The 11,165-nt window shown below is 36.9% G+C and overlaps 2 protein-coding genes across 3 annotated transcripts in view; both read right to left on the bottom strand.

The window, feature by feature from the left end:
* Positions 1–889: 889 nt before the first annotated feature.
* LOC127850743 (uncharacterized) lies at positions 890–4,862 on the bottom strand. The gene is made up of 4 exons (XM_052384033.1): positions 4,569–4,862; positions 3,313–3,570; positions 2,033–2,144; positions 890–1,472 (listed from the first exon to the last, which is right to left on the bottom strand). The coding sequence occupies exons 2-4, from the start codon at positions 3,566–3,568 to the stop codon at positions 1,238–1,240; spliced, it is 603 nt and encodes a 200-aa protein (XP_052239993.1). The 5' UTR covers positions 3,569–3,570; positions 4,569–4,862; the 3' UTR covers positions 890–1,237.
* Positions 4,863–9,067: 4,205 nt separating this feature from the next.
* The window catches only part of LOC127850741 (uncharacterized), an 8,200-nt gene continuing 6,102 nt past the window's right edge, over positions 9,068–11,165 (bottom strand). For both annotated transcript variants that reach the window (XM_052384031.1, XM_052384032.1), the window contains exons 3-4: positions 10,265–10,376; positions 9,068–9,703 (exon numbers count right to left, since the gene is read on the bottom strand). In XM_052384031.1, coding sequence (XP_052239991.1) covers positions 9,469–9,703; positions 10,265–10,376 — 347 coding nt within the window. In that variant the 3' untranslated portion in view covers positions 9,068–9,468. The remainder of the gene's footprint in view (positions 9,704–10,264; positions 10,377–11,165) is intronic.

Below are 11,165 nucleotides of genomic sequence, written 5' to 3'. Positions count from 1 at the left end.
ATGACAGTTAAATGATGATGACGATGACGACGCTGGTAGTAAATGAGACATTGTAAATGATGATGACGATGGCGACGCTGGTAGTGAATGAGACATTGTTAATGATGATGACGATGGCGACGCTGGTAGTGAATGAGACATTGTAAATGATGATGACGATGGCGACGCTGGTAGTGAATGAGACATTGTTAATGATGATGACGATGGTGACGCTGGTAGTGAATGAGACATTGTAAATGATGATGACGATGGCGACGCTGGTAGTGAATGAGACATTGTAAATGATGATGACGATGGCGACGCTGGTAGTGAATGAGACATTGTTAATGATGATGACGATGGCGACGCTGGTAGTGAATGAGACATTGTAAATGATGATGACGATGGCGACGCTGGGAGTGAATGAGACATTGTTAATGATGATGAATCTGCTCCTGCTGCTGAATACTGATGAATGTTTTTGATATTGATGATGATGGAAATGAGGACTATGGATTCAAACCACTTTTATATTATATTCGCTTACACCGAACTTCGATTGCAAAACGGTTTTCACTACCAAATCTAGATTGACACCAAAGAGCGATCTTGTTTATGCACTTTAGTATTGAACACCAATGTTTGAATGAAACCAAAATCAATGCATCAGTAACTCAGCAATATATGTGGCCGTAATGTGATTATTCCTTAAGTAAATTGTGGTTATTACAATAAAGATCTAACTACTCGTCATGAACTTTGCCGGCAGCTTTTAAATCTGCCAATGCAAATAATGTATCGTTACAATTTATCAAAAATGATATGTCGCTGCAGAATCAAATAATGACCGATTGAAATTTAAGAATGTAACTGTGTGCTAATCCAACAACACTTAAAACACGAATCCAAATTTAATTGAAACATGTTTATTTGTCAATAAATGAACATATATTTAATGTTCAAACCTTACATAGTTTATCTGATCTTAAAATGCCCTTAATGGCCAAAAGAAGACAACTCTTAATATTGAAAAATAAATATGTATTCGTAAGTTATTTCTCTTAATACCAATCTCGCGAAGTACATGTATATACACAGTTCACGTATGAGGTACTTACTAGCCATTCAATGTCCAACGTAAATACAATGTCTGAACATATGGATTAAATGTAAATATGAAAAAGAACTTACAGGCTGCCATTTGTAACAAATAAAAAAATCCATAAAGATAACAATTTTGACATAATTAAAACGCAAATTAGAACCCTGTTCGACTGGTCTGGAACTTCTTCAATTCATTTAACACGCGCTCGACCCTGACCTTGCGGTCAAGGTCATACAGCGCTACATACGGGATCTTCTGGTGATTCAACTCAGCCGCGAACACGTTGTAAAAATCGTGCAGCTCTTCAATGCTCGAGGTCAGCCGGACGCTGTCGTCTTTGATAATCTCGTGGTGAGGCGCCACCAGGATCACGAGAGAACGTCGTAAACTGGTGAAACATGGAAAAGACAGGGGCTCGTTATGAATCAAGTGAAAGGACAGGGGCTCGTTGTGAAACATGGAACAAGACAGGGGCTCAATGTAAAACCTTGAACACGAAAAACGCTCATACAGGGACCCTTTTTGGAACAAGGAACAAGATACGGAATCGTTGTGAAACAAGGAAAGACACAGACAAGTTGTAAAACATAGAAAAAGTCTGGGACTTATTGTGAAACAAGAAAACAAACAGTGCTCGTTTTCAAACTGATCAAATGTAAATTTTTCTTTTTTTTTAAATCTATATAATAAACGTTTTTATAAGGCAATACAATTATGGAAATCGATTGAATATGACCAACGTCTTAGATCACAATTGTTTAACCATATTTTTAACTGTTACATTTGTTACAGTCGTTTTTGCTTGTTTGCCCATGAATTAGACTTATTTAGTTGTGGATTAAGCATACAGTATTCGATAATTCTATTTCACTAGTAAACTAAATCATTCACTGTGAATTAATCGCATTTTACTCGCATTTTCTATATACGGAATATCCGGTGTCTCACCTCTCCAACCAGCCGGACAAACCAGGGAGTCCCAGCATGACGTCACGTGCTTCCGGTCCCACATAGTATTGTCCGTAAACGATCGGGTCGATGGCACGATCACAGATGAAATCTGCAGGTAAACGAGCAGAACAGTACATCAAAATAACAATTTTACAATTATGTTATGGATTCATTTAGGAATGTATGACGAGACAAGACAATACAGCTGGGTATCAGTATATTGGTCAGCTCAAGAACAATCTCACATCTCAGCTCTAACAAAATGCCTATATTCCTCCTCAAACTTAGGGTTAAGTCGAACCCAAAACTAAAATACAAACTTCTGTGAACACCAATTTGAGCAGAATTATCGAATTGATACGTAATATTACGCTAGTCAATTGTTCCATATCAGTCGAGTGGCTTGTGTGATGATGTATCTCACGAGAGGCGGAGCCTCGAGTGTGATACGAAATAGCGCAAGCCACGAGACTGATACAAACACTTGTAATAATTGACTTGCTTTATATTCCTTTAATTAAATACATATTTGAATCATTTAAGTTAAAAAATGTGTTTAAGCGTTCACAATTAACCAAGAATGCTTTTATGATTTTATGCATTCAAAGTGAAGTCATTAAAAGTAGTCCGGCTAGTATGGTAATACGGAATTGGAAAACTAGCGAGTAGCATAATACGGGAATTATTTCTGTGCAGTGATATTTTACCGATTGATGCAACTTGTTTTTTGGGGGGAACATAAAGCAGGTATATAATGAATCTAAATTAGAGAGAAAACTCACTATAGTTGAGTCAGACTATTGACTTAAGTATGTTTCTGATACTAGGCCCTGGTTCTACCATCTACAAGGACCCGAGAATCGCTCAATAAGCCGTAGACTATCTAAGAAATCGAGTCAGCATCAATAGGTTTAAGCTTAAGGTAACCATTCCGTGAACAGGGTGCAGGATCAACGGGGTTAACACAAGCTTATTAAATAAGTTATTCTGATATTTTCACATTGCCATAAGCCGCATAAAAAACTGTATTGTATGCACTAGTTTAAATTCTTCAGAAAAAAAAATTCAAAAGTTATTTGAAAAAAGCACCTCTTGCCGGTGTCTTCACATTCATTAACATCCATTTATGAACCCCATAAAGTCAACTGATCCTGCACCCAGTGTAAGCTTTTTGGAGACAAGTCTGATAACAATAAAAGCAGCTACAATAAACTCTTCTAATTGACTTCATGAAGTTATCGCCATAAAATTAAATCATTAAAGGTATAATAACGCACGTTTTCCCTGCTCGGAGTATTCCCTCTCCAGTTTGATCTGCGCCTCGAGAATCTCCACATTAAACTGCTGGAACACTTCCGGGTGCTTGTCGGGAACGAAGTCGTCTCGACACCACCCGTGACTCTTGATGATCCCGCGCGCCACTTCGTGAAGCACGTGCAACTCGGGCACGTGCGGTCGGAGGTCATTTAGGAGAGTGGTTATACCCGTGCTGTGAGGGCCGCATATGTACACCCGCGTTATATCTGTCTCCATCGCTATCGTAGTGTTGCAGTTTAAAAAATTATGCATTCGTGTAATTGCTTGATTTAAGCAAAAAGTCAACTGTTTTATAGATCAAATGTTTTAGGCCATAATATGGAACAATCTTGATGCGTTATTCTAATAGCTCAATCTTAACTTATTTGTTGCAAAGTGCATATTTTGATCAAACGTTGATAATGAAATCCAATCATGCGGTACGCAAGTTAGTTAAGAAGTAAACTAAAAAATATATGCGTTTTAACGAATATATATATATATATATATATATATATATATATATATATATATAGATAGATAGATAGATAGATATATATATGTAAAGAAATGAATAAAACAGCTGAAGGCTTAAGAATTTAAATAAATCTTCTATTTTACATAAGTAGTGGAAGTAGTAGTAGTAGTAGTAGAATAAGTAGTAGTAGTAGTAGTAGTAGTAGTAGTAGTAGAAGAAGAAGTTGTAGTAGTAGTAGTAGTAGTAGTAGTAGTAGTAGTAGTAGTAGTAGTAGTAGTGGTAGTGGTAGTAGTAGTAGTAGTAGTAGTAGTAGTAGTAGTAGTAGTAGTAGTGGTAGTAGTAGTAATAGTAGTAGTAGTAGTAGTAGTAGTAGTAGTAGAAGTAGTAGTAATAGTAGTAGTAGTAGTAGTAGTAGTAGTAGTAGTAGTAGTAGTAGTAGTCGTTGTAGTAGTAGTAGTGGTAGTAGTAGTAGTAGTAGTAGTAGTAGTAGTAGTAGTAGTAGTAGTAGTAGTAGTAGTAGTCGTAGTAGTTGTAGTAGTAGTAGTAGTAGTCGTAGTAGTTGTAGTAGTAGTAGTAGTAGTAGTAGTAGTAGTAGTAGTAGTAGTAGTAGTAGTAGTAGTAGTAGTAGTAGTAGTAGTAGCAGAAGTAGTAGTTGTAGTAGTAGTAGTTGTTGTAGTAGTAGAAGTAGTAGTAGTATTAGTAGTAGTAGTAGCAGTAGTAGTAATTGCGTAATTATTTGCAAAATTTATTTGTTCCTACCGAATGCATAGAATTCCACTATTTAACCCACTGGCTAGTTTTTGAAAGTCTTTGTCGCACGATATTCGTATACAAAGACTCGATTAAATCGTGGAACTTATATTTAATGGCATACTTAATGCATTGCACACAATTAACACATTCATTAACCACTTTGAAAACCACGTGAGTAAAGATACTGAGGGTCCTCCAAGTCAAAGTAGTACACGCACAAAATGTTGTTTTTAAACACATATGAAAAGTCACTGATTACTTATCTTTAAACCAGTTCAATATAGAGAATATTTCCCATGTTTATTGTTTAAATATTAAACCAAAGCAGATTGTCAGTTGCAATACATAATTGATCTTATACCGACCCCCGGTAGTATCCACTTTATTTGAATGAGCCTTGTGCAATCAAAACTTGGGTAAATGCATGCGCAAAAAGTGTCGTCCTAAATGATCCTGTGCAGCCCGTGCGTTCCGTTTTTATGGAGTGTTTCGTTTAAGTATCAACTTTGTTATTTTGTTTGAACTCATGACAGCTGCATTTAATATTATACAACTCACTACAAAACTATATGAAACAAAACTATCTGAACCTCGTTCTGGGAAAGCAGGGTTTAATGCATGTTCGTGAAGTGTCTTCCGAGATGAAGCTGGGCAGTCCACACAGGTTAACCAGGGACACATTTTTCAGCCTAAATAGGATTTTAGTTTAGAAGAGACTTCCTATCAACGAAACAGTCCATACAAGCGGAAAGTGCCGTCCTTGATTATCATGTAGGGATTGCACAGACTAATCTGAGACGACATTATATGAACATGCATTAAGCCCAGTTTTCCTACAACTCGGTTCATATTAACTTCTTCGGCGTTATATCGCATACAAGTGTATTACATGATTCTTATGCGCTTAACGAAATATGTGTGCAAACAAATCTATCTTTGTACTATCGTCACATATCAAAAAGGACAGATAAGTAAACCCACTGTTTTCATTTACTCCTCATTAACTTCCAAAAATAATTAACTTTTCTCAACAAATGAATGTTTATTTTCGAATCAATGAACATATCAATGCGACTATTACTTTAAAATTATTTAAATTACTAGAACAACTTTGTGTGAATGCTTAATTGATCCTTTTAGTTTAGAAATCGTGATACTATCAATGACATGTTGAAATGTGGTTCAAGTGTGTATAAAACCTAGGTCGCCAGGTAACATCTTATATAAAACATGTTACAACAACAGAGACTTCAGGTATGACTTATCTCATTGAACTTCAGAATGTTTATCGGGCTAATGTCTAAGACGAGTTCGAAAGTTGGTCACGTGCGTCCAAACCTATGTAACCAGGTCAAATATTAGATAAACATAGTAAGCCCAAATGTATGACTCGATCTTGATGAAATTCTGGTGTACAAAAAAATGACGTGGTTCACTAAGCTGCACCAATGTTATGTCCTCTGCATTAAACTTCTGCAAATATTGACAACATAAATGTACTAGTTCCTTTGTCAAAATACCAAATCCTGCGTAATAATATACTTCGCGATTATTTGCTAAAAAATCAGGTTAATTATTCAAACAAAAACAATTGTTTCATACAGTTTAGAAAAACTGCAACCTTATACGTGTTTTGATGTGTATGTATTTTATAACGTACATGTATGAACTATTTGAATGACACACTTAGTGGGAGGGATCAAGCATTATACTTGCCCATCCGCCCGTAAACGGACAATATCAAACTGGGTTCACATTGAATGTTAAAATGTCAACCAATTGCGCTTTTTCTTGTGTTTTTTTAAAAACGTGTTTCGTAGCGGCATGCAACTTAAGACATTTTCATGATATTTTCTTATGGATCAACTGGTATTGTTAATTCTATCATAGTAACGCGCGCACTAACATCGAAACCAGGAGGGACCTTACAACACCTGTAACCGACTCCTCGCGCGTAAATATAGGGACCTTACAACACATGTAACCGACTCCTCGAAACCAGGAGGGACCTTACAACACATGTAACCGACTCCTCGAAACCAGGAGGGACCTTACAACACATGTAACCGACTCCTCGAAACCAGGAGGGACCTTACAACACATGTAACCGACTCCTCGCGCGTAAATTTAATGTAAATGATTTGCCTATATAATTCGATTCGCATTTAAGTAACTTTGAAACGTGGCTGAGTGTTTGTGAATGGATGAGTGTATTTCGAGTTTTATGAGGTCCTTTCCGAGCCAGCGACTAAACTATGCGTTGACCCATGATGTGTCCAGTAGACTCGTGATAGTCCGGGGGAATTTTATACATAGCTGCAATTCCCAGCTATCCCGTTGGTTCAGAAAATAATTTCAATATTGGTGTGGTCTTGTATTGTGGGGGAAAGCCGGAGTACCCGAGGGAGACTTCACCTGTCCGGTATGGTGACTACCCAACCAGCCGGAGTACCGGGAGGAAGCCCCACCTGTCCGGTATGGTGACTACCCAACCAATTACACATGCTGCCGGGAACGTGTCAGAACTTTTGCTTAAAACATTTATCTTGAGTCGAAGATTGCCATCCTATCCATGTTGAGAGAAAACGTGCATTAGTATGCAACTATTTTATCATTAACCTGTTGTATATCCACGATTGCAGTATACAATGTCGTCGTTTTCTTGATTGAATTATCTTCCCGTTTATATAATTTCTTAGAAAAAACTAATTTGATACACTGTTTAGATTCCTTGTTACTAAATATGTTATAGTTCTGCTTGTTTAATGCATCAGAAGCAAAATAACAACCGAATAATCTTGTAATTTGTTGTTTACATGCTGCTAAGTAGTTCTATTATTTAAGTGTTTTAGCGTGTTAGTGCGTTACAGTTGGGCATGTAAATGGTGAAACGCCACGCACTGTGCTAGTAGATTACAGTTGGACATGTAAATGGTGAAACGCCACGCACTGTGCTAGTAGATTACAGTTGGGCATGTAAATGGTGAAACGCCACGCACTGTGCTGGTAGATAGTGGGCCCAAAGTTCGATAGTTGCAGAATAATCATTTTGGCAGTTCTATCATCATCAGCAGCAGAACCAGCAGCAACAGCATCGTCGTTGCCCTTGACGAGGTCATAATCATTTACTATTATCATCTATCTGTCACAATCGTGAACAGTTGGCAACACGCATAAGATTTGACACTCCTAATACACCTGTCTGGTCGCAGTGATATACATTTGAAGCACGAGATAATCTCGAAATGTATATATGGTGCATAACAGGATGGTATTATTGATGACATGGTAATAACACGATGATAGTTATGATAAATATGACAGTTAAATGATGATGACGATGGCGACGCTGTTAGTGAATGAGACATTGTAAATGATGATGACGATGGCGACGCTGGTAGTGAATGAGACATTGTAAATGATGATGACGATGGCGACGCTGGTAGTAAATGAGACATTGTAAATGATGATGAATCTGCTCCTGCTGCTGAATACTGATGAATGTTTTTTATTGATGATGATGGAAATGAGGACTATGGATTCAAACCACTTTTATATTATATTCGCTTACATCGAACATCGAATGCAAAACGGTTTTCATTACCAAATTCAGATTGACACCAAAGCGCGATCTTGTTTATGCACTTTAGTATTGAACACCAATGTTTGAATGAAACCAAAAGCAATGCATGAGTAACTCAGCAAAATATGTGGCCGTAATGTGATTATTCCTTAAGTTTATTGCACAGGCAGCAGTATCATAAAAGCAACGTGATTACACAACTAACCGAAATCCTGCTCGGCTAATAACTTTAATATTCAATTAAATTTGACTTTCACGCTATATGTCACTCGGTGTTTCATCTACACATGTACACCATTTTAATTTTATTACGCGTCATCTGGTTGGTTGTTCTCATTGTGTTGGCCAATGATATGGCGTTTTAGAACCGAGCATTCGATCGACAAAATAAGACAGCAAAAAACAGACATGTAATCTCGTTGCTTTTACTGTCTTTTAACGAATCCAGTTGCTTTTTGTCGGCATCTGCATGGGAACATATGTGTTTTCGATGAAAAAGGTCACGTCCAGTGTTCCACAATCTTTCAGCAATAGGCATATAGTGCATTTCATACCTTGTGTATATATAATACCTATACGAGGGTTATTTTTTTAAACTGTGTATTTTTGTAAATATTCGTTGTTGAAAAGTCAAACCATACACAATAGGTGTACATTTAAAAATCTGGAACCCCTGGGGTAAGCTGGGGGGGGGTAGGCTCCCCGTGGGGGGGGATTTATGATACTGCTGCCTGTGGTTTATTGTGGTTATTACAATAAAGATCTAACTACTCTTCATGAACTTTGCCTGCAGCTTTTACATCTGCCAATGAAAATAAAGTATCGTTACAATTTATCAAAAATGATATGTCGCTGCAGAATCAAATAATGACCAATTGAATTTTAAGAATGTAACTGTGTGCTAATCCAACAACACTTAAAACACGAATCCAAATTTAATTGAAACATGTGTATTTGTCAATAAATGAACATATATTTAATGTTCAAACCATACATAGTTTATCTGATGTTAAAATGCCCTTAATGGCCAAAAGAAGACAACTCTTAAAGTTGAAAAATAAATATGTATTCGTAAGTTATTTCTCTTAATACCAAGCTCGCGATGTACATGTATATACACAGTTCACGTATGAGGTACTTACTAGCCATTCAATGTCATTTTGATTAATCACAAATCCAACGTAAATACAATGTCTGAAAATATGGATTAAATGTAAATATGAAAAAGGATTAAATGTTAATATGAAAAAGAACTTACAGGATGCCATTTGTAACAAATAAAATCTATAAAGATAAAAAAAATTGACATAATTAAAACGCAAATTAGAACCTTGTTCGACTGGTCTGGAACTTCTTCAATTCATTTAACACGCGCTCGACCCTGACCTTGCGGTCAAGGTCATACAGCGCTACATACGGGATCTTCTGGTAATTCAACTCAGCCGCGAACACGTTGTAAAAATCGCGCAGCTCTTCAATGCTCGAGGTCAGCCGAACGCTGTCGTCTTTGATGATCTCGTGGTGAGGCGCCACCAGGATCACGAGAGAACGTCGTAAACTGGTGAAACATTGAAAAGACAGGGGCTCGTTATGAATCAAGTGAAAGTACAGGGGCTCGTTGTGAAACATAGAACAAGACAGGGGATCAATGTAAAACCTTGAACACATCAAACGCTCATACAGGGACCCGTTTTGGAACAAGGAACAAGATACGGAATCGTTGTGAAACATGGAAAGACACAGACAAGTTGTAAACCATAGAAAAAGACTGGGACTTGTTGTGAAACAAGAAAACAAACAGTGCTCATTTTCAAACTGATCAAATGTATTTTTTTCTTATTTTTAAATCGATATAATAAACGTTTTTAAAAGGCAATACAATTATGGAAATCGATTGAATATGACCGCCGTCTTAAATCACAATTGTTTAACCATATTTTTAACAGTCATATTTTTAACAGTCGTTTATTGCTTGTTTTCCAATGAATTAGACTTATTTAGTTTTGGATTATGCATACAGTATTCGATAATTATATTTCACTAGTAAACTAAATCATTCACTGTGAAGTAATCGCAATTGTTCTCGCATGTTCTATATAAGCATCATCCGGTGTCTCACCTCTCAAACCAGCCGGACAAACCAGGGAGTCCAAGCATGACGTCACGTGCTTCCGGTCCCACATAGTACTGTCCGTAAACGATCGGGTCGATGGCACGATCACAGATGAAATCTGCATGTAAACGAGCAGAACAGTACATCAAAATAACAATTTTACAATTATGTTATGGATTCATTTAGGAATGTATGACGAGACAAGACAATACAGCTGAGCATCAGTATATTGGTCAGCTCAAGAACAATCTCACATCTCAGCTCTAACAAAATGCCTATATTCCTCCTCAAACTTAGAGTTAAGTCTGACCCAAACCTAAAAATACAAACTTCTGTGAACACCAATGTGAGCAGAATTATCAAATTGATACGGAATATTACGCTAGTCAATTGTTCCATAGCAGTCGAGTGGCTTGTGTGATGATGTATCTCACGAGAGGCGGAGCCTCGAGTGTGATACGAAATAGCGCAAGCCACGATACTGATACAAACACTTGTAACAATTGACTTGCGTAATATTCCTTTAATTATATACATATTTGAATCATTTAAGTTAAAAAATGAGTTTAAGCGTTCATAATTAACCAAGAATGCTTTTATAATATTATGCATTCAAAGTAACGTCATTAAACGTAGTCCGGCTAGTATGGTAATACGGAATTGGAAAACTAGCGAGTAGCATAATACGGGCATTATTTCTGTGCAATTGTATTTTACCAATTGATACAACATGGTGTGTTTTTTTTTTTGGGGGGGGGGGGCATAAAGCAGGTATATAATGAATCTAAATTATAGAGAAAACTCACTAAAGTTGAGTCAGACGATTGACTTAAGTATGTTTCTGATACTAGGCCCTGGTTCTACCATCTACAAGGATCCGAGAATCGCTCAATAAGCCGTAGACTAT

The sequence above is a fragment of the Dreissena polymorpha genome, chromosome 11, assembly GCF_020536995.1.
Source record: "Dreissena polymorpha isolate Duluth1 chromosome 11, UMN_Dpol_1.0, whole genome shotgun sequence".
NCBI lineage: Eukaryota > Metazoa > Mollusca > Bivalvia > Myida > Dreissenidae > Dreissena > Dreissena polymorpha.
This window is presented reverse-complemented; position numbering and strand designations above follow the sequence as displayed.